Source organism: Spea bombifrons, chromosome 8, assembly GCF_027358695.1.
Source record: "Spea bombifrons isolate aSpeBom1 chromosome 8, aSpeBom1.2.pri, whole genome shotgun sequence".
NCBI classification, from domain to species: domain Eukaryota; kingdom Metazoa; phylum Chordata; class Amphibia; order Anura; family Pelobatidae; genus Spea; species Spea bombifrons.
The window spans coordinates 25,064,638-25,091,845 of NC_071094.1; the positions used below are offsets into that span (position 1 = coordinate 25,064,638).

The following is a 27,208-nucleotide window of genomic DNA, read 5'->3' on the forward strand; positions in this document are numbered from 1 at the left end:
GTTAAATTTAAGTATAATTGTTCACATACCCTTTCTGTCCCTATCATGCTTTTTGTGGCCTTCCAGACTGGTTGGTGGTTATCCATGATCTAAGATTCCAATGCTTCCCGTAGGATAGCAAAGTACTTCTAGTAATTACATAACAAAGAGTGAATAGTACGCTTGGCATGTAGTAATAGGAAATTGTTTCTTTACAAAAAATGTAGAATCAATGTACCTTTACCTTGAAAACTTTATTTATTTATCCAAACCTAATTTTAATATCCGTGGACAAAAATGGATGGAGAACATTCTATTTTTGGTCCTGCCACAAGTGTGCCAGAAACCAAATTTATGTTGGTTTCAAAATAAAACACATTAGTTTATTGTTGGAAATTGGCTTAACAAGTGAGCTAAGAGCCATGCTGTCAACAAGCCAAAGGAAATCAATATTGACAGTGAAGATTGCATTTGCTCTTGTTTTGTAATTAGACTGGGATTCCTTGGTGACCCCAGGTTAACAGGTTAATTAGGTGCCTGCTCATTGTCACATCTCCTACACACGGGCAACCACGGATTCATCATTTTGAAGTGCCCATGCACTTCATGGCTTATGTTCCCAGTTTTATTGTCCCTGCATATTCTCTATAGAACATATTTTATGAGCTTTTTAATGCTTCTTAAAAGGGACAAAGTACAGTCATGCACAGCTCTACTAAAGAAGAATTTGTATTAAAGTACTGTGTGAGTTTAATATGCATTCTTAAAAAAAAAACAAAAAAAAACAAATCACCTGAGGTAGAAGCTGCAGCTCTGCAGATGCCCTCCTCCTCCGTAGTCTGATGGTTTTTGCCACAGACTGGATGCTTTGAGAAGCTAATCAGTGTCAGGAAAGCACTCTTTTAGAAACAGGCGTTAGTGCTTTCTGTATGCATCTGAGTAGACCCCTGTCGTGCAAATGCTGGCGCTGACAAGCAGTAAGTCCATCGTATTCAAGCAGGTGTGTTCAGCCAAACATATCTCCTACACGGGACCTCCCAGCTATCATATGCACAGAATAACAACAAAAAAATCCAGAATAACGCATTTCAAATAAGTTATAAATTGATTTGCATTAAGAGAGTGCTCCTAATGGAGCCAGACATCTTGCTGATTGATAGGGGATCAAATGCTTATTTCACTGAGTAAAATGCAAATCAATTTATAACTTATTTGAAATGCGTTATTCTGGATTTCACTGTTCTCACTGTTCAAATAAACCTACCATTAAAATTATAGACTGATCATGTCTTTGTCAGTGGGCAAACGTACAAAATCAGCAGGGAATCAAATAATTTTTTCCTTCTTTGTATGTCCGGGTTTACCTGATTTTTTGGGATTTTGCAGTGCGAGCTGAAGCACTTGCCATGGCATCCAGGCTCATCCGAAAGCTTTGAACTAAATTCAATACTCAATAACCATTGTTCTATTTTATCAAACAACAATTAGTATTTTTTTAAATAATAAAAGTCATAGTATATAGTTTGCGAGTGATTTATCATACTGATCTTGTGAGATACTCCATTGTAAATCCATTGTAATTGTCATCTGAAACTATTTCTGTCACTATTTTGTGGTTAATTAGATCAGGTTAAATGAAATTAACGCCTAAAATGAAATGTAGTCATCTGTGTAATATGTTTCATTGGTATAGGAGAAATGATCTAGCATTAAACTTGCTCTTTTCAGACACAAGCAATTCATAGTTCTGGTGCTTTAAACTAGAATTCCTTTTGCCATGTCTTAATTTTTGAACCCCTTCTTTGTTGCCCGTTGATGATAACGACACATTCTATTATTATAAAATATTAATAATATTATTATTCCTACCCTACATCTCCACTGCTTTTGGAAAGTTAGACGTATTTGGAGAGTTGAAAGCTTAGTAGGTTATTTTATCCAATATAATTTTTTTTTTTAGCAGTGGCCTACTTCTACATAACAACCCCTGTCCATCTTTTTAAGCCACTTGAGGGTGTTGTAGTTATTTGTTTTTGTAAATTTTTAGTTAATGCCTTGTTTTCCTTAATTTCCCCAAAAAGGCAAAAAAGGACAGTCCATTTGACCCTCCTATATTTAAGCACTCAAGTAAGGGAAGAAATGGAAATATGTCATACCTGCGCTAACTACATTTTACTGGGATACTGTGTATGCCAAATGCTTAGACTATTATCATACATAAAGCTCTATAATACATTAACTTTACCCTAATTCCTACATATTACAGACATATACCTTAAATTAACCTATGTAATTAGGTTACTGTATACTGTAACAGTATTTACTTCCAAGGATCACCATTATTATTTTCATATTAAGTTACATCTCCCTTATTGTTAAAATTGACAATTATCATTGATTAGTAACGGCAGGCTTTGTAAGGCTGGGGGAGAAAGGTGATCATTTCAGATAGGAAATGTATTATATAATACTAACTATGCCGCATGCTGATGCCTTTCTCAGTTTCCATGAGTAAGACTTCTAAACTACCTATCCTCAAAAGAATAGACGTGATTGACAAATAAAACACACACGCTATAGGCAGTTACAGTATATTAATTAACTTAGGCTAAAAGCTACAATAGTGACAATTCTCCTTTAACCTTTTTTTTACACTGAGTAGGGAGGAATTTACATTCTTCTTTCTTTTTTTATGTCTAGTTCCATTCCATAGAGATTACGTGGTAGTGGCAAATATTTGTCTCATCTAGGAACCTCATCCGCTTTTGGCTGGAGCAATATGTGATGAACATGAAGTGACAGCCTGCTTTTTGGTTTTCTTTTCTGCTCCAGTAGACATGGGGGTGATTGGGCTCTTACTACTCAATCATTGTAAGAAGACAATTTCTTATTCTCCACGTGGCACTCACACATGAAAAAGAACATTGCCAGTTGCATCTATCCATCTTCCACCACTGTCTTTGGAGATGTCAAAGTCACATCCGATCCATTTGTGGCTCAAACTGGAATTATGTATTATGACTAATAGTGGCTGTCTACAGAAAGGACACCAATTACATTATTATTGTATTTTTTTATGCATCTCAGCCCCTTCTCCTGCTTAGCTACTTATTATGTTTCTTTCTGACTTGTTTCTAAACTGCCAAATATACCACCTTTTTATTTCTGGACAATATTCAATAATAAATCTATCATGAACTCTAAGACCCACCTTTTCCTATACAGTTATACCCTTCTTTCTCTTCAGTCTATGATATTTATTTATACTATTTTTTCACAGCTGTGGGTGAACCAGGAAGATGGTGTGGAAGAAGGGACCAGCGAAGTGCAGAATGGGCACTTGGACGCAAGTTCGGACTGCCTTTGTATTGGCAGGACTCTTCAGAACCGAGATCAGATGAGAGCCAATGTCATCAATGAAATAATGAGCACAGAGCGTCACTATATCAAACACTTGAAGGACATCTGTGAGGTGAGAGCAGAATTGCATTATATAGGCCTGTTCTTTGCCTTTTATGTAATTGTGTAAATCATTTAGAAAAATAATTACACTTACTGCTGTTTCTATACACATTGGTGTAACTTCATGGCTGTAGAAAGCAGTAATACACTCATACCTATCAAACATTCTGAGCTCCTAGAAAACAAGGGTATCAGACGGGGAAAGAGGGGCAGGAGGATGGGGGTACCAAAGAGGGACTGTTTCTTCTAAAGAGGGACATTTGGTAAGTGTGTGATAAACATATTGGTTTCACAACATGCCTGGACTGGCCATCTGGCACATGGGTCAAAGTGGCCTAGAGGGCTGCTGGCCGTCAGCGGAGGGGCAGATTTGGTGATACAACATGTGGCCAGCACATGCGTGATATAAAGTGCCAGGGCCGCCTCGTGAGTGCCAGTCTGACTCTGGTTCCTAATGTTAATGTTCTCCTTCACATCTGATAGCCTGCTACTTCCTCATACATCCTCCAGAGGGCAATACAAGTGTGCTGTCTTATTGTGGATGCTATAACACACATACCCACATGTGACTAAAAAGAAGTCCCTGGTCACTAGCGATGATGTCATCTTTAATAACTATGTTCTCAAGAGGGGGTTTGCATGTTTACAGACATATAGTGGAAGAATGTTTTGTAGACAGATTTCTGCCTACATTACACGTCAATGAATGGTTTGTAACCCATCACCCTATATTCCAGGTGCGTTTTCAGTAAAATATTTCAGACAGATTAATTTGTAGATGAAATGAATTTGGTCAGGCTGGCCTCTTTCTGTCTCATTTTAGAATATTTAGAATCACTTTAGTCCTTTTTCGTTAACCTTTGGGATCATGTCACTCACAGTTGAAAATATAATGAGATCAGCCCTTCTTGGAATAAGTACTCTAAATCCCGAGAGACTTAAACTGTGAAGCCTTTCTGTTATGTTGCTTAAAAATGGCCCAGTTTCTGTTGATAAGGCAAATTCAATCAAATTAAAGAGGGATATTTGATGCTGTTTGCTTTCCAAGTGCCCATGAGACCTTCTGCTCAATTTGAAGGCAGTTTGCTCATTTAATGTGGATTTTTACACTGGCCATGGATGTAATTCCCCCTATCCATGATGCCTACATCTTGTCATTCCACATTTCCCAATGTATGCCTTAATATGTTTCAAAGACATTATTCTGTAAACATAGATGTATCTGCAGTTTTGAAGGATAATGTTAAGGAAAAATATTGATATCCGTTTATTCACAACCTGTTTGATCGTGTTGAATATTTTTCAAATGAATACTTTACATATTTTTCAGATTCAATAATGCTGTTTAATTTATGGATGTATTGTTTGTTTAAAGCTCTAGTTTTGTCTGATTTAACCAGCTCATCTATAAAAGAGTAACAAATGGAAAGGTGAGCCATGGGGCAGCAAATAACCCAAATGTAAAAGAAAGGAAGCACACTTTTCCTTAATGGCGCATTAGACAACTCTATACAAGACTATACCCCACTAAGACAGCATTGGCTTCAAGGCTTCCTACCCCATGGTTAGATGGATGTAGACATAATGTTATGATGGTTCTGTAGGGAGATGGTCAAAGCTGTAACTAAAGCTACCTTGGTGAACCAGGTCCTGAGTCACAAAGGGACCAACAATTATCAGCACATCCAGTCAGCAAATACCTCGGTGATCCTCAGGAACATCAGGGAAATCCATACTTCCAATGGCTCCATTGCTAGTCCAGGGTAGGCTGCCTCCTGATGTCAGCACATTGACCTGGAAAAGGGTTGTTGAGAAGACACATGTGCAACAGAAAATGGCCACGTTAATAAGCAAATTGTCAATGTCTATGGGTAGATAATGACAATTTGTATGGTATCTGAACAAAAATCTACTAGAATCCATTGCAAAAAGCATTATATCTTGTATAACTATCCTTGCTGGTTAGTGTGCATTTTAAGATATAATTCTGTATCCAATCTACATTAGTTTAAGAAAACAGTATTTCTGGAATCTACTCTTGCCTTATCTGACGTTCCACAGTGGAAAATGCAGATTTTGTGTTCTGGCATACCAGGGTTAACAGGTATAACTAAATTACAAAAGGGGATTTATGTTAAGTTGTTAAAAGATGAGTTTGTGATCACTACCTCCTGGGATTCCTGCATGACAAGAGCGTCATCTTGTGATTTGGAGCATGTCAAGAAGAGGAATTACCAGGTAGACGTTCTAATGAGATCTATTAAATTCTGTGTTTCTCTGCTAGATTTCAACTGGTGTAAAACTCCATGGTTAATGATGTGTATCTAACATAATAAAAAACCTGATTAACATTTAGAGTTGGACATCAGAGCAGTTGTCTTTGCTACGACACATTAATTCATAGCAAGAAATATCTATATATCTCATTCTGTATATCGAATATCATATCATGTCATAGTGTTTTCAACTCAAATACCCTTATGTTTCAGTGAGCATCGCGTGTAGTGGTCATAGTCAGACATGTTTAATTTTTTAACCAATGAAATCAGAGTTCTCATTTGCCCACAAATAATCTTCCTTGACAAAGCTGGTAACTTTCAGCCTCTGGGACATTACCAGTTAAATGGTTAACGTATGGGCCCAAAACACATCTGGAAGAGAGAACACTCTTGCCCAAGGTCTTTCTTATAGCGAATACCGTTCACGCTATATGTAGAACTGCAAAGACTTAATAGGATTTACATTTTGGTTATATAGGTAAGATGGGTCGGTACTTATCTGCCATCAAATTTTAAGTGTATAGATTCCAGAGTCAGGGTGGCATTCTCTTTTCTACTTAAAGACGAAGTTAACGCACACTTCCCTGATTCACTTTGAACTATGTAATAGAACATCTGATAACCACACTCATATGCCTATACATGTAGCAGTAGTGCATGGAACAACAATGTGAACTTCGAGATGGAAAAAATATCATAGTGTGAAGAACACAGCATTAGCTGACATATTTTTTTCATATAAAAACCATTATTTCTGCTACAATTTCATATCACAGCAGTGCATTATTTCACTCACTTTATTGATGGCATTGACCTGCAGCAACTCTTCAACACTAGGGTTTAGAAAACTTAGCACTTAACATCATCTAAGTCCGTGCAGCTCCCTGGGGAACACAGAGAATGGTTCTTACAAATAGATCCAGACAACCTGTCACTTTCTGCTGCACCCTTTTCAGGGTTTTTTTTTCCCACCAAGCAAAATGATCGGTAACATCTGCTTGTCAAGGTGCTTATAGAAATGAGTTAAAAGAAACATAATATCTCTGGCATTGTTTTAGGTAAGCTGCATTATTTTTTTTAGAAGCAAACCACCTAACTTCTCTTCCACCCAGTGTCACTCAATTACTCAACTCTAGGGCATCTAGACTGAGAAACCAGTCAGATTTGCGCAATAAAGATATGCATTAAAGCTTTCAGTCTATAATCTCTCTAAATCGGAGTATGTGGTGTTAGAGGAGGTGACATAGAAATTAGGAACTCTTAAACTTGGCACAGGGAAACTCTAAGACATCATGGATTCTGGATATTATTGCTTGAACACAAACCTGTGAGTAAACATGATAGAAACAATTTACTATTGCAATGTTCAAGAAGTACTAGATTCCAGCCTATATTTTTAAGGTTTCCCTTGAGAACATTTTGATACTATGGTCAAGAGCATAATGCCTACTTTTAAATGGTCACCTCTGAAGGATTAGAGTCAGTAGTATCAAGTTCCAGGCCTCAGCAGCCCAAGTGTTCTGGATATCTCATACTATCATGGGCACTGGCATCTCATTTGAAATCATTAATCAAAACCGATTAAATTATTAATGCGATGTTCAAACCAAGGATTTACCGAAAACCTGATCTTGAAGCCTAGAGTTTGACACCCCTCAATTAGACATTCAACTGTCTGATATATGAGCTACAGAGAGACATCACGATTCATTTCTAACTTCTCTAGAAGACCAGTTTTTGTTGGTATTCATTCGTTTTAAATCTTTTTTCTTCTTCTTTAGTAGACCCTATTGTAGATTACACCACCAAAGCTTATGGGGCAAATTGTTGTGTTTTTTTTCTCCTAATTTTCAAGCTTTAGAGACAAAATATTTTACCCCAGCAATGTATAATTCCCTTGTTACCATAAATATTGTCAAATTATACATTTGTGGACTACATATGACCAATTGTATTTTTTTGTACGGAGTTTAATAATTTGTCATTCTTTTCTTTCCCCTTTCCCTGATTTGTATTCATTAGTAATATTACACAAGAGAACAAAGCGTTCTTTTCTGCTTGAGAAAGGTGGGCTTTTTGGATTTAAAAGTGAAATGTGATGCAGGGTATTAGCGAGACATCGAGTGAGCTCTGTGAGTTGTCACATAATGGAGAACTGCAGAGAATGAGGGTGACTAAGTAAGACACTGCTAAAATAAGAGCATTCTTTTTTTGTGCGTACAAAAGAGTGCGTCGACAAGGGAATGTTTACTGGGTTGTGACGTTCATATTGTTTTTTTCCTGCATTTCTTTACACTACCCGCTCGCTGTAACTCATTCATTGCTGATCTCTGAGAGATTAGGCTTTGTGTGAAATGTATGAGGCTTTCAGAACAAGCCAGATCTCGGATACATTGCTGCATAGAAAAGCTCAGACAAGACCATGCTTTACACAAGCTCTGGGTGGCAATCCAGATCTTCTCTATGAATAAAGTGTTGTTCAGACGATTGGCAATTACGATCTGATACCAAGGTGGTTTTCAAGTGGGCCAGCAAGCATTTGGCAAAGGCTGCACTTGTTAATCATTAGAGGGATGCTGGGGAATTTGAAGGTTATCATTGAAGGAAATAAGTTTATAATTTAACAGGATCTGAGAGTTAAACATGAGTAATGGAGAAAGGCATATCATTTCCTTTATACCGGTTTGAAGTATTATCTATCTGCACTTGTCCCACTGATTAAAAATGTGCAAGATGCATCTGATCCTTTTTTTATGCCAGTTATCACTTTCTGCCTACTAAGTAATGACTGTAAGTTTTAGGGAGGATTTTTGTCTCTTAAATCATCTTCTCAAATGTAATAAAATGGCAGCTGGAGAACACCGCGTTCACTGCTGCTGATGAACAGTAACTTAATGCAGTGCTGGCTCACTACCCATACATTAGTGGCAGCGGCTGCTAGGGGCTCCCTGTCCAAGGAAGGGACCCTTAAAGGCACACTCTAGCCATTATATGCACTTAAATGAGTAAGATAGCTGTGTGGTCTCGTTACGTTTTTGTGCAGTCTGTTTTGCAAATGCACTTGTCTTTTTCCCCACCACCTAGCTAAATGCCTTACAGGAGATGCATTTGCCCAAATCCATCTCCCTGCACATGATGTAGTCACCCCCAGTCAGCTCCATCACTGGCTGCGTGAACGCTGCATACAGGGGTCTATGTAAAGTATTCCCATTGATTTCAATGGAAGCACTTTTTCTGCCACTGATTGGCTGCTTCAGCTGTCAATCAGTTCCAGGAAAGTCCCCCATTGATTTAAAAGAAGGTACATTCATGCCACTGATTGACAGCTTCAGGCAGCCAATCAGTGGCAAAAAAATGTCAGATGATTGAGGAAAAAGGAACATTTTGCCGTGTGGCTGCAAATTCTGTGTTTATTTATTTATTGTTTGTTTCGGAAGAATTCATATTATTGTTCTCAGAGTACTTTGATATGCATTCTTCTTTAGTAGGGGCTCAGGGACAGTAGATTTATTGTGTTTATATGGTTCCATCACCACTGGGTCTGCACAATTTACAACAATACTTGAACTGATAGTTTTCCTGATGTTCTCCTCTACTGATATTAGAATCTTCAAAGAGTTGAATTTTGCCACCGTTTACACCACTGCAGGTTCCACAGCACAAGCTTGGTGACTTCTGTTCTCACAAAAAGTCTTGCATGAAATAAACAGCTATGCTAATTGCAGTTTCATAGTGGCCACTTGTGCATGTAAGTTTAAGCTTAGGGATCTCCTGAGTAATGGATTTACTAGCCCTCATTAACTTTATGATACCATGCAAGTGTTTCATTCATACAAATTGTGCTTTTCAACCCTGTAACCTTCAGTGAACAACTGCCTCATTAACAGAAAAAGACCATAGGCAAAATGTATATCTCCCAAGTCTCCCTGATTAGGAGGACAATCCCTCTTTGGGACTCAAATCTCCTCTTACTCTTTACTCCCTTGTGTTCTTCTTGTCTGGGAGGTTTGATGAGCGTGAGTGTATTTCAGTGTCAGAAATTTGAAATAATGATAATTTGAACAGCAGAAATGTGTTTAGAAATTACAATGTTCAAATACAACATCATTTTTTCTTCTAAACAGATACATAGACAGTGAGGACGGAAATAATATCACTTGGCCTTTTTTAAGTTTTTATCTTTTTCTTTAGGACAGCTTAATGCACAGCTCAAGCTTTCTTGAATTAAACTACAATGTTTGTATGTGCTACTTTCACTAGAGGTCTACTTGGGAAAATTATACTCTTATATAAAGTAGACTTATCACTCCGTCTTATGTTTTATGTAGCGCCATCATATTCGCTGTACAATGGGTAATGTGATGTTACATGGGCGATCAGTAAGCATGGTGAGTGAGTGAGGTTTTTTCAGGAGTGGGGTGTGTGGCTAATGATGGGAGTCAAAGGTAGGAGTGGGTAGCTGTCTACCCACCTTACCCAAAGACCCACCTTATGGGGCTCAGCTGCAAAGCGTGGCAAGCTTGCCACATAGGAACTACCTGTGCTGCAACATTGGGTTTACAGCTTCCAAGGCTGGTCAGGAGAGATCAAATAATCTTCCTAACTGCCCCATGTTTACAAAACTTGGACAGCAGGGCAGATACGTGGGGGTGCCGGACAATGCCCTAAAATCCTGACTGCCCCTCAAAAACTGGGGCACCAGCTAGGTATGTGCTGGAGGATTGCAGGTAGTGGGGTTATGTCAGTGGATGGGTTTTCTACTGTGTCTGTCTTTCTGCACTATAAGAAAGTACATGCATGCTCAAATAAATAGAACAAGGGTAGTTAAAGGCCCTTCGCACCTCTACCGACAACTATCCCTGATGAGAGATATGAATATATCAGTGACAGAACTTGACATCACACTCCTTCACGTGACTCTGCCAAACACATAACCGCAGAGAGCTCCTGTTAAAAAAGTGTGGTCATATTACATTATCATTGAGTGGCTGCCTTGGGCATGATGTAAATAATGGGCAGTTTTAATAAATTACATGAATAATTGTGTTTATTTTCTTATATTTAGGGCACTTTGTGTATAATTCCCTCACTCTGGACCCAAGATTTAATATGATGGGGCTTGAGGGACAAAGCACATTAATATGTAATCATAATCATAGGCATTTAAGTGCAACTTGTACTTCAAAATGATTATACAAATTAACAATACATTTTTTTTAAACGCACCCATCCAGACCTAATGTTTGCTTCCAATTTTCCTGCCTGGTGGATCGTTGAGGGCCATCGGACACACAAACTTTGGTTTCTAGTGAAACATTCCAATTTGGTCTCTTTCACATACTTACAAACATCTTGGTTTCCTTTACATGACCAACAACACCAACAGTACAAAACATCACATGCCACCCTACACACATTATGTGTCTTTCATCAGGAATTCTCTTGGCTATCAGCCACACTCCAACAATAAAATACCCTGGCTTTGGTCATTTCAGAAAGAAGATAGGAGACTGGTGCAATTCCTTAACATTTCCATTGCCAGAGTGGAGCGCAAAGTCGCAATAATCATGATAATCCTAATAGATCTCCTTATGTACCAATATGTCTTAATATGTTAATGATATTTTTAATCTTTAATGTTATGGTTATATTAATAATCCCTATTGTAAAAACTATACGTAATGTAAATGCCAAAGACACGATAAACTGTCTGAATTATTATTTTGTGGCCACGTTTTATTATATGAAGTAGTTATTTTGTCTGCCAGGGATACCATGGCTTATGGTTTCCTCTTTGATGTATCTTGAAAGTGAGATCTTGCAGGCAGTATAATTAGAAAACACTGCAGAGGTCAGTGAAACCATCCAAGTTAGTATCTCCAGGACATTACAGTTCTGAATTGTATACCGTGTGACAGAATAACAGGTTTTTTATATTAAAGGGCTAGTTTTGCCTCTTTTCAGGGATCAGTGACACAGACTGGTTTGCTTTACTATCTGAGATCCAAGTATTCTCTCCTTGAGAACGGTGGTACTGTTAGTTATCTCAAGGCAGGCTACTGACTTTGCATGTTCAGTAAATGGAATGCTGGGTAAACTGTACAAGGGTATAGAAATGAGCCTTTGTAAGATGGGATAGGGTATGGGGAATAATTTAGTCTCTTTGCGCATTGGTTCATATAGAAAGTATATGTTTACAGAAACAGGAGGGTTTGGGTGGAGGGGACTTCAATTCAATAATAAAATTAAACTAACATTGCGCTCATGTCTTCAACACCTCTCAGTCTAGAACTTGGAAAGTGACATATTGTATGTCGTCTGTTTTAAACACACACATCCTTAGAAATAAGACAGTAAGAGTAACGTTATTTTACACTACCCTTTGTTTTGCCATTCCCTTCCAGATGAATAGTTCAAAAGACAATTGTAAATAAATTTTTCTTAGCAGGTACATTTGTTTATATCCTGTTTCACGGCTAAGTCTTCTCTATAGAATGCGCATGTAGCTGTTAACAGTAGACTGTATTGACCCATCAATAAGCTGGTATAACCAGTGGTAGGTTTCCATCTGTTGTGGAACTACTTCTTCCATGATGCTCTACTAGCTGTAGTACAAGCATAATGAGTTATAGTAGTTCATTGACAGCAGTGGAACATACCAGATGGATTTCACTATACCACATAGTTTAATAATATTTTTTACTGGTAGTTTATTATATCCTGGTGGACACAGTTAATAATGTACAACATGGAAAAAACCCAAGGTTCACAGTGGATTAACATTCTGAACCAGAGCTACTTAGAAGAACTGGCACACAGTTTGGCTGAGTAAGAATCCCACTGAAACCTATATCATGTAATATCTGCTCCTGAGAGATTATATCACAGAGCGGGTAACATTGCTTGCATATCATGTTCCATGAAGATAAACGTATCCTTCATCAGAACCAAAATATGCCAAGGGGCATATCAGGGAAATAGGGAAGGCCAGTTGCGTGGTGCTCTCTCCGACACATTTGCCACCTCACCGGGTTTTGCTCTGGATGCCTGTGGTAGTTCTCTATGATTATTCTTGACATGGGTTCCTGTTTGCAAATATTTGTGTGAAATGTGAAGTCCCTTTTCTTCTGAACACCTTTCTCTAGTCCTCTAGTCTAATTATTTTCACTGTTCTGTTTCTCATTTAGGGTTATTTAAAGCAGTGCAGGAAACGTAGGGACATGTTCAGTGATGAACAGCTAAAGGTAATTTTCGGGAACATTGAGGACATCTACCGTTTCCAGATGGGCTTCGTCAGAGACCTCGAAAAGCAGTACAATAATGAAGAGCCACACCTCAGTGAAATAGGACCCTGCTTTCTGGAACATGTAAGTTTAAGTGTACTGAAGAAGTTTAAGAATGTCTTTTTACAAACCATAATCCTTAGCACAGGCATGGTCATCCAATCACATTTCGTAAACTGTAATCTTTTACACTACTTACATAGAACCAGTAGCTTGTGGTATGTAATGTATACCATGTGCATGAAGGAAAACAAAGCTGGACATAATTGACAAGGTCATGTAATGGACTACCATGGACTACCATGACTCATTAGATGCTGGGTACATATTTTCTCCCCATATGCCAGGACTACTAATGTTTTCCACCCAAGCAAAAGTCCCAAACTCTTATGTGACTTTACATCTTTTCCTATGTTGGCCCAATAAAAGGCATCAACTTCTACTAAAGGCTGTATAAAGTGTTGTAACACAATATCTGTATGGCACATTTGCAACCTCACAAATCAGATCTGACAAGCTAAGTAAATACCAGAGTGCACCAGCACGCACATGCTCTCACACTAACACACCCACATACATACTCGTGCTAATTCACACACTCAAGCATACACACTTACTCATACATACATACATACATACATACATAATCCTAACCATGTTTAAAGCCTTTATCTAATAGCCGTGCTAGCAGCTGGACTTTTACTCCAGAGTCACTTAACATTCCATTACATGACCTTGTTGCATTCCCACCTCTTGCACTGGTTCAAGTTAGATTGGCCCTGTTTGAAGAATTTTGGACTGGTTTGGGCCAGACTGCCGGCTTTGTTTCTAATTAAGCCATCCTGATCTCTAAGTTGGGGATGCTGTGCCGCTAGACAGTGTTTTGTGCCTGTGGTGTCTAATGGTGAACTGGGGATACATTGAATTTTATGTGTGGTCACTAGTCATTGTTCTTAGCTGGGCAATCCATTTCCCTAATTGGGAAGATACAGGCTGTAAATATTAATGTATTAAATGTTGCATGTATGTCCTGGTTGCCTGGTTTATGCAGTGCCTAGAATTGTTCTGTTCTTTAATGCTTTTAACCCTCTGAAAGCAATGCTTATTATCTGTTGCCACTATACAGTTAAACTCTACATCCCTTCGACAAACATGCCACACATCATCTATCACAGCCTAGAAAATCTATTATTCTTGTAGACAAACGTTATTAGCTCTTTATAGTAGATGTTAGAGAATAATGCTATACTACTTTCTCCAAGAATATACAGTTTACGTGGAATATTGATAGGTATTTTGTTCGACTTCAATTGAGTTTTATCCTTCCAAGTATGTGACATTTACTGAATATGGTGCTTCATCTCTGTCATTCTCTGTTAGCAGCATTCACCCATTTCATCTTTCCGTATTGTTAGTCAGATTCTAAGGTTCGTTACAGTCTATAACAAAGTGATCTATTGTTTCACCCTGTATTTTGGTTCCCTGGGTAGCATTGTGACATGAGGCATGTACTGTAAGGGTTAAAGATTCTCTTTTTCTCGGGGGGGGGGTTCTGCTGGAAATGGCTTTGAGTCTGCTTTCTTGACACTACCTAAATGACAGCAGCTGAGCAGTAAAATGCGCCGGCCCAGCGTGCAGAATGAACATTACACTTCAGTTGACTAAATGCCGGAGGGCTTCAGCCTAGTTTATCGTGCTGTTACATAAGCCACACAGGTCTGGCCTTCATCATCTGTGAATATGTCAGGAAACGTCCAGAAAATTATAATTCCCCCTTTTGTAGATTTTTATCAGGGGTGAATAGACTGTTATTATGTAACACGCTTTTAGGCAGAGTCTTGTTTTGCGAGTCTATTTTGCATCTTATTTAATTTTTACACGCTCTTTTCCCCTTTTGCGGGAAGTGGATACTGTGTTTTGTTTTTTTTCCCTTCTATGTGTTCATACGGCCATGCTGTGGTATGATCTGCTGTCGGTCCAGCCAGGCTGTGAAACGAAATGTCAGGAGCCAATATTAGCACTCCATGAGAATTACTTATAAATTATGATCCTCGTGCAAGATTGAAATGGGATCCTATCACCATAGTAACTGGAGAAATGCTATTTCCAGTTGGACCATTCTGTTGGTTGCTGTAACCAGGACCACTTATTGTAAACAGTATAATATGTTTTGTGTTAAAGGTTAGCACGCTCTGAAAATATGATTATGACTTTTTAGGGCATTTTTTTCATGTGAATTAACAGGGAATATATGGATAAAAGTATATACTTTTAGGAGTTGGTTTTATTTTTTGTGTGCTGCTCTTATGTACAGTGCTCTGTGGATTTATCACAAAAGTGCAATACATGCACATTCTGTGACTATATTGATTGTATTTTTCCAGATATATGCCTAAAACAGATTATCATCTAAATGTTTGCTAGGAGATTAGCACTGTGTATGGGAGATATTGCATGTTCTACAATTTTTCAGTGGTAGGAGCACTTTAAATTGGAAAAGTTCTTTCAGAGGAAATAAATGGACAATGCCTTGGTGTAGAGCTGATATCTTTCTTTTGAAACTTTGGGAATAAGTATAAAAATAGTGACGAGGCACATCAGGTGTGATGTGTGCTTGGAGGAGAATGGAGGTTAATACATACAAGAATATGAGATAGGTATAAGTCTATCCTGAATCTAAGACGAGAACAAGCACTTATTAAGATTTGAATGTTTACATCAGGAAAAATGGGCAAACTAGATGGGTTAGATGGTTATCTGCTGTGAAATTCTATGCGTCTACGCATCTACCCGGAGCCTTCCCTTGCGGGACGCAGCCAGGACTGCACACTGACGCCGGTGGGCAGTCCTGCTGACGGTGGGAGGTCCCGCTGACGTTAATGGGAGGTCCCGCTGGCGTTAATGGGAGTTCCCGCTGACGTTAATGGGAGTTCCCGCTGACTTTAATGGGAGTTCCCCCTGACGTTAATGGGAGTTCCCCCTGACTTTAATGGGAGTTCCCCCTGACTTTAATGGGAGTTCCCCCTGACGTTAATGGGAGTTCCCACTGACGTTAATGGGAGTTCCCACTGACGTTATTGGGAGTTCCCACTGACATCGGGGCCGTTCCCACTGACAGCAGCGGGAAACACTCCCATTTAAAGGAAAAATGGGCAGGGAGCGGGGCGTGTCAAGACCCTACTCCTGCGACCCGGGTCAAACCTGGAGAGTTCCCAGGTATGGTCATGTGAGGCTGATCCCCTGATCTTCTTTGATTGTCCTAGCAGCTGTAAAATGCAGCAACACAGACCTCCATTGCAGCTTCCACATGGCCACCGCATGACCACTCCCACATCTAACCATGCCCCCAACAGAGGTGTTACAATTTGCACACATATTTATGTGTTATCTAGGAGATGCAGTTACAGATTTAACTTTGCCGCCATATCCAGGAACAGCTCAGCCCTTCTTGCAGAAGTTCACATGGTTAGGCGTTCAGAATTCATGGTGGATGAGTTGATCTATACATCTTTACCGCAAACTCCTGGTTTAGTAAAAATGCCTAGGTGTGTATGGAATATTGTAGTTCAAAATATGAACACGATCATACCTTGGAACTTGCTGGGTTTTACCAGAGACTCCGGCTTTCCAGAGCCCCAGGTTAGTATGTTTTGTCATTGGGCAGGGTATCAGCGTTTGGTCATACATACTCCCAGCTCTTTTTCTCCCCCTATCTAGCCCTGCCTTTTCACATGGCTTACCCCACTTGAATACAATGTTGTCTTCCAGCTCATGCAGGAGGTGTAGTGCTTAGCCGGAAGATTGTAGATCATGTAGATCATGAAGATTGTGGTTATCTGACCTCTTTCAACTAGAGCACTTGTCTTAAAGATATTCTATCCTACTGGTCCATAATGATTGTAATCACAAACTAGAGATTTCATTTATCATTAAGTTAAGGTCTTACTTCTCAAGCGCATACCTTCAAATGCTTATTTGACCATTTTAGTAGTGTATTTCTTAGGTCACAAAGATTACTACACTTATCTCTAGCTCCATGCAAGGGACATGTGCTCCAAAACTCCTCTCTTTGCCTCAAGGGCATCAACAAAATGCATTGATGATTTCCCATTTTCAAAGCAATTAATTGCATTTGTCAATAGCAGAGGATGGGGTTAAACTGACAGGTAAGGGGAAGAGGTTGATGCAGGCTAAAATGAGCAGAAGGAGGCAATAGCTCTTAATGACGGATCATTATGTCTAATTTTTCATTCTGATGAGACAGGTTGCATATGTTGAAGAGGATATAGGCAGTCAGGGAGTGGACAGGTCAAATAATTTGCATTTAATCAATATGTCTCATTACAGGAAGCTAGTTGGCTCATTGTGCCTAGTATTACTTAAAACATAGTTATTCTGTGAACGACCAGTATCATGGCCCTGTCATCTTCAATGCTTAAGATAGCATGTTCTGAAGGTTAATAACAGAGTAATGTGTTCTAAGAAGACTTTTTTGTGATCTTCCTTTTTATTTAATCTTAAGTAATACTAATAAGTCAACAAATTATATTGGATAGTGTACTTTAAAGAGTTTGAAGTGGATCCAGCGTCCAAAATGCTGGAATTGACCTTTGGAGATCAATGGATATGCTGAAGCCTTCATGCAGTTCCCAGGTGTGCAGGCGGGTGAACGTGTCAGCGTAATTCCCATGTATTAGCTGGACAGCCGGCTAGCACATATGTGTAGTCTCTCTTTGCCCAGATTAGGGCGTTATTCAATTGAGCACCCCGCACAGTTATGAGTTAGCTCAGTCAGACAGGAACGTTTTAAGGAATCTCCCATATTAAATATTCAAGGGCCATCCCAGTCCTTTGTGGGATATCAGGAGTGTCTTGGCTTTTGCAAAGGCAGTTATACCGGTAGTACAGAGCATCTATAACGTCATTTTGCATATTTTAGTTGTTTGCAAAAGAGCCAGTGGCTGTTCAGTAAGTAGTATCTGTATGCCGTGATCAGCACTGTTTATAGAGCAGTGTACTCCTAATCCGATGTAATAGATGCATCTGCACACTCCAGGTCTGACTGTGAAAGTTATCTCAGAGAAGGAGCCACAGCTGGGGTCTCTTCCTGAGAATTAATGCAGCCATTAAAATGAAAGATTCCTAAATTACGATGAACAGATGTCTCCTTTAAGTGAGGATACACTGTGCATTGCAGCAGATACTTTAATCCGGTCCTGTTGTACACATGTAGCAATCAAGATCATTTAAAGGGGAATCTGAGCTTTCAGATCTGAACAGGTCTATGGTTTGGTGGGTGTTTATAGTTTAGGAATGGTGTGCATAGAGAAAGAGTACTGGTATGGTGTAGGTGTCTGGAATGAATACATGAATGGTGTGTATCTGGGTACATTACTGATATTTTGTGTATTGGGGTGTGCTGGTGTAGTGTGTATGGGGGATGGTGCTGATATGGTGTAATTAGGAAGGAGTATTTGTGTGTTGTGTATCCGGGTGCTGTACTGGTATGGTGCGCTCAGTGGGGTTACTGTTGTGGTATGAGTGAGGAGTAATTGTTTCACTGTAAATAATGTATCCTGCTAACATGAAATATATACTATGTCAACCATATGTCAGCTCTTGTCTATTTTCTTTCTGATTCGATTTTCATTTGTCATTCCTTCTGTAGCAAGATGGCTTCTGGATTTACTCAGAGTACTGTAACAATCACTTGGATGCCTGTATGGAACTCTCCAAACTGATGAAAGATGGCAGGTATCAGCATTTCTTTGAGGCATGCCGGCTCTTGCAACAAATGATAGACATTGCCATTGATGGATTCCTTCTAACACCAGTGCAGAAGATCTGCAAATACCCTCTTCAGCTTGCGGAGCTACTAAAATACACAGCACAGGATCACAGGTAGGTATCTTCCAGTGGAAGTTGTGCTGGCAAAAAGCAAATGAATTAAAAAAGGCTTGTGATGTGCGCAAAGCCATTCTAAACAACTGAAAAGGATTCAAACAGGCCATTGGATGGCCCATTTGGCCCTTTTCCTTAGTCACTGTATCCGTGCCATTCTGACTTGATCATGTATGTCTAAAAATTAAAGAGAAGAAAATCCATCTAGGATTTAAGGTGCTTTTCTCGGGTTCCAGTTAGCTCCATCTGCCCTTCTTTGTGGTCTTTCTACTAGAGTAAACAATAAATGTGTCATCCATTGTTGGGCAGTGAGATGTTTGCTACTCTGTTGACCTTTTTCTAAAAAATACATATTTCCTGATCCTCAGATTGCATTATAGCTAAGAATCATGGGATCTGTAATTCAGGAGACTCTTTCTCTTGGTCCTTATGCAATGTTATAATTAGTATACCCAGAAACATAAATATCTATATCACAACAAAGCATCAATTTGCTTCACTGTTACTGTAATATCTAATATCTCACTGCCATTCATTAAAAATCATTTCTGGCTCCTGGTAAATTATATACGAAAGGCAGGTGCCTGATGCATCCCTCTAATTAAAATAGGCTTTGAAGTCTGGTGGAATGAAATGAATACATAAAGCTAAAATCAATATCTTGACTGCAGTATCTTTCCTTGATAAAAAGGATTAGCCTACCACACAATCACTTTACTCTGTCCCTTTCTATCTACTATACAAATAAATTAAAACAAGACTGGATTGTAAGCTTTGTACCAGTTTATTATTGTTTGTGATTTTAAATTTATCCAAGCGACTTTCATTGTAAGCGCTATGTAATCTGCTGGTAATCAGCGCTACGTAATCTAAAAAAAAAAGGGAGAAACCAAACATTCTTATATTTAATACATATATTTTTCAGGGTTGCATCCAGACAAGCAGTGACATGCATATGTTATTTTGTATAGATATACCCAGTCGTATATTAACCTTTGGGCTTGCCTTAGGCATGGCCTGTGGCAGCGCCCCCAGTGGCCTCCTCCTTTACTCATATCTCCGGTAAACTAAAAGGCATTGTGTGGTTTTAAGAAATGGAAGGCCAGGACATGACATCATATCCCGGAGTGCCTTATCTTAAAAGCATGCAGAGCCTTTTAATGAAGAGTATGAAGGGTGTGCTGAGCCATCACATCATCCATTACGTTATTAGGTTGGTTGGGGAGATCAAGGAACTGCCACCGCACAAGGCCTAGTGGGCTTAGGCCAGGATACATCACTGGATATACCAATGGTTTGTGGTGTTACTAACCTTACCTTACAGAAAATCTATTAATATTCTTTGTAGATAGAATGCTCTGCAGCCATTATAGATATTACAGTGTCAGTGATCAAGAATTACTGCTCAGTCCTCAGAGCTCTATTAAGCACTGCATCTGTAACTAAAGATTGAATGATTAGACTGTTTAAGTATTCTACCAATATGAAGAAATATATCAGTCTAAATCATATTATATTGGGATAAGATGATTATAAAACAAATATAAGATAAAAATGTCAGTAACCAAAATAGAATAGCTGGAATAGTCTGCTATGTTAGAAAGTGGACGATATGATAGTAAGGTCAATGTGAATTTTCTTTAAAAATGTAAAGTAATAAATATTTATTATAGGCGCAATAGAGCTGCTTGAATGCTCATTATTTATAGCATTGCATGGATAGGGATGGCAATGTAGGAGTAAAGGCACCATCTAGAACACAGCCTACAGACCGGAAAACAATATATATATATATATATATATATATATATATATATATATATATGTTTCTGGTATAGAATATATTGTTTTGTTTTCAGAATGTTTTCCTTTAAAATAGCCCTGTCACATTGTAGAAACAGAAAATTACAGCAGATAGCCAATTTTTCCTGTTGTAAGAGGTTGAAAACCTTAATCAGTCCTCTGCCTCATCTTAGAATCAGAATAACCATATGCCTATCCCATGCATGTTTGAATTCCCCTCTACCACTTTATCCATAAATATTATAACATCATTTAGGGTGTTATTGTTGCGCAGTGGGGATATTTTAACTGACCTAAATGACTTGTGAGGGAAAACATAAATAAGTATATTACTTCATGCCTTCCTTCTCATGGCTCTGTCTACTCCAACTGTGATAGCCAAACAGCTTCCACCGAAGGGTAATCAGGCAGCTTGCGTGGCAGATATCTAAGATGGCAGCTCCCTCTAGAAAACAATTAAGAGGATTACTAACATAGGATAGTTCTGGAGAGTTTCTTTCAAAAAATGTTTGATTGGCTTCATAAAATAGCACCAGGCTTCACATTTTCTTTGAATTCTCAAAACTGCAACGTGCTGTAATATGCTTATATTGAGCTTTTTCCCCAAGTGACCCAAACACATTGATGCATTGAAAACTGATGATCAGGAACCTAGAGTGATTGCCTTGGTGTAGAACAAGCCCACTACCCGGCCATGGCATTGTCTAGTCTATAATGGTATCTCTATGAACAATTTAACTGCAATGATTTTGCGGCATCTTTCCTTGGCCATACAAAATTTCAGATGGTTTCGGAACCCATGAGACATTGGGGAACTTTTTTCACTGTAATCCATCTAGTTCTAAACGTTTTATAATGCAGAATTTTTACATATCCGATAGCTCATCTAAACAAAAATGTTTACTTTAATTTCCTAGATTAGCTGTGATTACAACTATGCCCCAATTAGCTGATTTGCTAAAAATGAAAATGAAATACTTTCAAGACTGTGTTTCTGCACTTTAGCACCTTACATAATACCTTCAATGACAAAGAAGGTTAACATTTTAGAAATCAAGGTGTTAAAAGAGAAGAGACATATTTTATATAAGATATTGCAGCCAGTGGACATTATGTGAGTTATGAGAACAGCACCTCCAAGCACCAAGTATTTTATCTGTAGTTTATTTGTTGTTAGACAGGACTGGGTCAGTCTGATGTCTACAGGGCAGAAAGATCAATGAGTTAATATGAGAAGCATCCAAAAAAGGCTGGGACATCTGTAACAGAAGCTAATATGATGAACCAGGGGACTCTTGTGGTGGTGACAGGACATTCTTCTTAACAGGGCAGCGCTACAAGTTGTCCTGTTACAATGTGTCAACTATAAGTAATGTTTAGATTAAAACCTGTAGTGTCTTGGTGGAGCCTACTGGGCATTTAATGGAAAACTGGCCTGTTATCTGAGAAACATTATTTGTAACCGCTCTGCCTATCATGTATTGGCGTCTGTGCATTTGGCATATTTGTGCTCGGTTCAGCAGCTTTTCAGATATTTTTAACATATTCCATGATTCTATGCAAACTCATCTCTCACTCTGTATCATTATGACTATCTGTCTATCTGTCTAACTATCGCAAGCATTTAAATGCTACAAAGCAAGGTAGCAAATCTGTAATTATACAATGTACAATGTACAAATGCAACAATTGTCGTGTGGAGTTTCTGAATGCAGAGAGAAAATTATTTTTCTGGAGATTATCTAAAAGGTACAAAATTAAAATAAACGTGCAAGGTCAGTAATTCATTGAATTTGGCATTCTCTAAGTGATTTGGGGCTACCGCTCTCTTAGACTGTGCAGTTGATCTCAGTAGATTCCTTCGGTATCCCACATAGCGGCAAATTTGATGTAAGCTGTGTAGCCGTATTGGCAGGTATAAGATGTTTTCCAACTGTCGTGAAACTCTCATGACACTCAGTATACGTCCTAAAATAAAAGCTTCCATAGCGGTGGTTACTCCTCAACAGGATGACAATTATTCTACAAGAGTTGGAGAGCTACCTGTTGGCTTCCCCTGCTATAAGGGCTGCAGTGCCATCTAGTGTTAGGCAGCTACTGGAGCACTGGATGACATCTGATGCTCTTGGAGCTACTTGGCTTACCTGGTAATTTTAGTTGACATCCTGCATCTTATGCTGGTATTTTATGTATATGTTATGTCCACAGAACTAGCAGTCAGGTTCAGCGTCATAATTCATTAGCTGAAACCCTAAGACCATTTCTCAAACTTTGCATTTTAAATCAGATTTTATACATAATTCTTAATCCTCATACAAAAAGACATGCGAAAGGACAAGACTTGTGTAAGTAATACAAATAACAGTTAGTTCCAATTAACTACCCTTACTTACAGTTAGCTATTAGGAAGTGTTCACACAGATCACTTCTGTAATGTAGAAATATAGTAGTACAATTGAAAAGGGGTGTTGATCACCCATCAGACTAGTTTTGTTAAGAATGAAATGAGTGCGGTCCCAAAGATTTTTGCATTTTCTGTTCCATGATTCCTGTGAAATATATTAACTCACAAAAAGCTGACTATTGCTCAGATTTGCCTTCCCATATACTGCAAGACGCCACTTTATGTCATGTTGGTCAGTGATATATGTAATACTATTATATGTCCTGGGAAAAAAAAGCTGATTTCATAATCTTAGTTCTGTGATTGTTGAATACAATAAAAACAGATATGCACAAACCTTGTTCTAACCGTAAGAGAACTGTGAATGAGTAAATACGGTATTAAAGGGAGCTGTAGAACTGTTACTTAATATGCAATCTAATTCATTAAAACCCTGCAAAGGACATCTGCTGTATATAATCACTTAGACTAATCTGAAAGTTGAATGAGCTGTTAAGGAGCATCTCTTTTAGATACACATTTCAATATTTAACTCTTCTGTTGTTATGGACCTTTCAGGCAGAGCAGCAGTTTAGCTGAACTCTGTAAGCATGTCAATGACCTGAGTGTGGGATGTTGAAGAATACGCAAGCGGTAGATATGTCCTGCTGTTCTGATTCACATCACTTTGGCTGATTTTGTTATTTTGTTTCCACAGTGATTACAGGTACGTGGCAGCTGCTCTTGCTGTCATGAGAAACGTCACTCAACAGATCAATGAGCGGAAGAGGAGACTGGAAAATATTGATAAAATTGCTCAGTGGCAAGCATCAGTCCTGGATTGGGAGGTGAGCGACTGACTTTGAACAGTTAATCAGGGTATACATGGGCTAAAAACTAAGCCAGACTATTTGGATATCCCTTTACAATAATTATAAGTGGCTTTTAGTTCCACTTTTGCTAGTAATCATTGCTAAAATATTTTCCTAGAATAAGCCTGCTATTAGGAACTAAGTGAAGTATTCTGAAACTGGGTCTATATCGGTTATGTGCGGTCATATGCTTTTATCCAGTATTCTGTTAGATGACAGTGTTTGTGGCAGGTGTCCTCTGGATGATTTTCATGTAGCTATAGAACTATCACCAGTCACAGACAATTGCCTTAGTGTTTACCAACAGCTTTGTATTTCACAGTCACCTACTGTTACAGGTAAGGAAGGTAAAAAGGATCATTCTTTACGACAAGGGCTAATTATGGCTTAAGAGTTGCCTATCATGGAGATTAAGTAGATGTTATCTATTCTAAGTGATGTTAATACAAAGTAACAGGCTAAAATATATTTGTGTATACTACCCTGATGAAGACCTTAGGGTTAAGCGTTGGCAGCTATGTAGTAACTATTATTTTCTCATTTAAGAGTGCGTTTGTTCTATTTTCCTTTATTTTATGGTAATATCCTTGTAGGCACGTCCATCAAAATATCACTGCTAGAAACACACATATATTTGTACTATATATGAGTTTAGTTTTTTATTATTTTAGAGCTGGTCATCATTTCTAGTGAATGATAAGGTTTTGAAAGGTCTTCGGAAAAACCTGTTGAGACCCAGCTACAAATCAACTGTGTTGGTAATATATATCAGGCTTCAGATGGTGGATTTTAATGTGGTATGCACATAGAGGTCATCCTTTTAGAGAACAGTCACCTTTGTCAAGCTTGGATCAGACTGATTGATATGTTATCCCAGTTATTGGAAATGTGCTTAGTTACAGGGGTTAACCGATTCACGTGTTGTGCTTTCTGCATTTATATGCATTGCATTATTTTTAGGATTAGCCTGTGCCTCTATTTGATTGTCAGTAACTCCTGAAACCAAAATAACGAATAACGATCTGTTATATTTGCTTCTGCGTTGTAGCTGCGATTGGCTACTTGTAAGAATTTTACCCTCTGCCCATGTGCATTAATTACAAAAAATACTATTCTTAACCACTCTAGATTTTAGCTAAAAATAACAACACAATGAAATGTATTTTTGGTAAAATATAATCATGCTTATTACACATGAGATATTTCAAATCAACTTAGGTTTACAATTAAGTCTAATTTTTAATTGAAAACCTTAAATAATCACATTTTAAATAAAATGTTCAGTTAGAAGGTAGAGATATATTTATTAATGCAAAACTGGAGTAATTGTGGGGAAAGTATAAGAACCTTTTTTAATAATATTGAACAGTGAGCTTGCTCCATAATTCCTCTAGCTTTACTTTAATAAACAATGTATTTTGTGCTGTAACAGCTCCCACAAATAACCTTTTCACAAGTGAAGTCTACTAAATTGTATTCTCGATGAGTAACATGGTTTGATACCTACTACTCACCACCGAACGTGATAATGCAGTTATAGTAAGGCTACAAGCAGGACCCTCTTTATCCAACGTATTGGTTTATCTCAGTCTGTGAGTTCGAGTTTTGTCATACTCATTTGAATACATGTACTTTAAGAAGCCGCGTAAGTTGTTGGCGCTATAAAGGTGAAAGATGCATCGCCACCTGCAGATCAAAGCACTGGCTGTGCTATCGTGAACCACCAGTGCAAACCCTAAGGAATGGTGATGTCTGATATGTGATTCCAGAACCTGGGCTTGACCTCTAAAAATAAAAATGGTTAGAGGGTCAACTGTCACTTACTAGCCCGGTATGTGTCTGAGTCCATTCAGTACCATGGACAGGGGCTGGCAATGTGGCCATGCTATTGCTGACTACTAATCTCATTATACTGCAGGGAGCCTCACTCTTACTGTACAGTATGTGCTAAGGCATCCTGCGCACTTTATTCCAGGCAATACGTAAGGCGATACGGCATCCCCTGTAAGAAGTACTGTTTATTAATAAAATATAAGTACATTTTCATAACAGTGCCCCTGGATATTTGCGGTGTTTGAGTCTAAGTATAACTGTACATGGGAAACGTTTGTAGTTAAAATGTGTGTGTATTATTATTATATTCCTGCAGTATAAAGGCATCACACGTTCTCCAACACCAAGAGATAGGAAAGGGTTAATGTGTCTGATGATGCGGAAAAACGCAGTTTCTCCAGGCTTGTATACATGATGTGTTCCCGACTGCATCTGTTATCTGACTGAGCCAGGCCCCTCTAAATAAGGAGTCACAGCTGTGTGCTTCACTGACCCCCAAATAATCCTCGCCAGAGCTCATAGGGAGCCGTGACTGGCAGCTGTGAGACCCAAAGAACCTAATTGAAACCAAATTGAATATTTTGCTGTAGAAACAAGTGCAACAGGCGTGCATTATTGGTTGTTGTGTATGTTCCTGATTATATTAACACCATGTAGTGCGACAACAATTTACTGTTCAATGTAAGAAATATCCTTGGAACGTATTTCAAATGATATTTTTCAAGAAGGTTCTATTTACACATATCACCGGTATGAGAAGTATCTTTTTCACTGTACATCTATGCATTGTTTCATTCTTTGTGCTTGCCTTCATTCATAATACATGGTTAGTTTTTGGATCCATGGAATTTACCAAGGCAGGGTCATCTCTCGTATCCTCCAGCCCAGGCGGCTATAGCAGCTAAATAGTTAGCTGGCATAGCCATGCTTATTGTGCATGTTGTGTCTGACAAACTGCATTGAAAAACTAAAGAAAACCACAGAAACGACCCAGTGAAGTGACTTGGAAGTATAGGCTCTTTAATTCCTGCCTGTAGAATTACAAAGGCCAAAGTTTCTGGTAGTGGTTTAAAAACTTAAAATCTCAGCAGCTCAGGTGGCAGTTGCCCTTTTTGCCAGTCTTCCTCTGAACAAGAGAAATTGATTCGCACGCTGACACAACCCCGCATATTAGGGGTATCAGTATAACCTGGACTGCCAGTAGTCCCGAATGGATAAAGCTCCAAACATTTGCCCTAGATTTATCACCAGTCAAGGGTTCTGATGGACTCCCTTTGAGTTGTCTTCTCCAGCAGGATATGTGTTAACGGGCTTTCTGCATAATACAGGAACTGCCTACGTAGCTGTCAACTCAAATGCTTTCATGTGTGCTCAGATTCTCCAGCAAGGCATTGAAACTCACATTTAAAAGCC

The 27,208-nt window shown here is 38.6% G+C and overlaps 1 protein-coding gene across 3 annotated transcripts in view; it reads left to right on the plus strand.

The window, feature by feature from the left end:
- The window catches only part of ARHGEF9 (Cdc42 guanine nucleotide exchange factor 9), an 83,534-nt gene that overhangs the window by 38,005 nt on the left and 18,321 nt on the right, over nucleotides 1-27,208 (plus strand). For all 3 annotated transcript variants that reach the window (XM_053472618.1, XM_053472619.1, XM_053472620.1), the window contains exons 3-6: nucleotides 3,260-3,451; nucleotides 12,908-13,087; nucleotides 18,672-18,904; nucleotides 23,809-23,938. In XM_053472618.1, coding sequence (XP_053328593.1) covers nucleotides 3,260-3,451; nucleotides 12,908-13,087; nucleotides 18,672-18,904; nucleotides 23,809-23,938 — 735 coding nt within the window. The remainder of the gene's footprint in view (nucleotides 1-3,259; nucleotides 3,452-12,907; nucleotides 13,088-18,671; nucleotides 18,905-23,808; nucleotides 23,939-27,208) is intronic.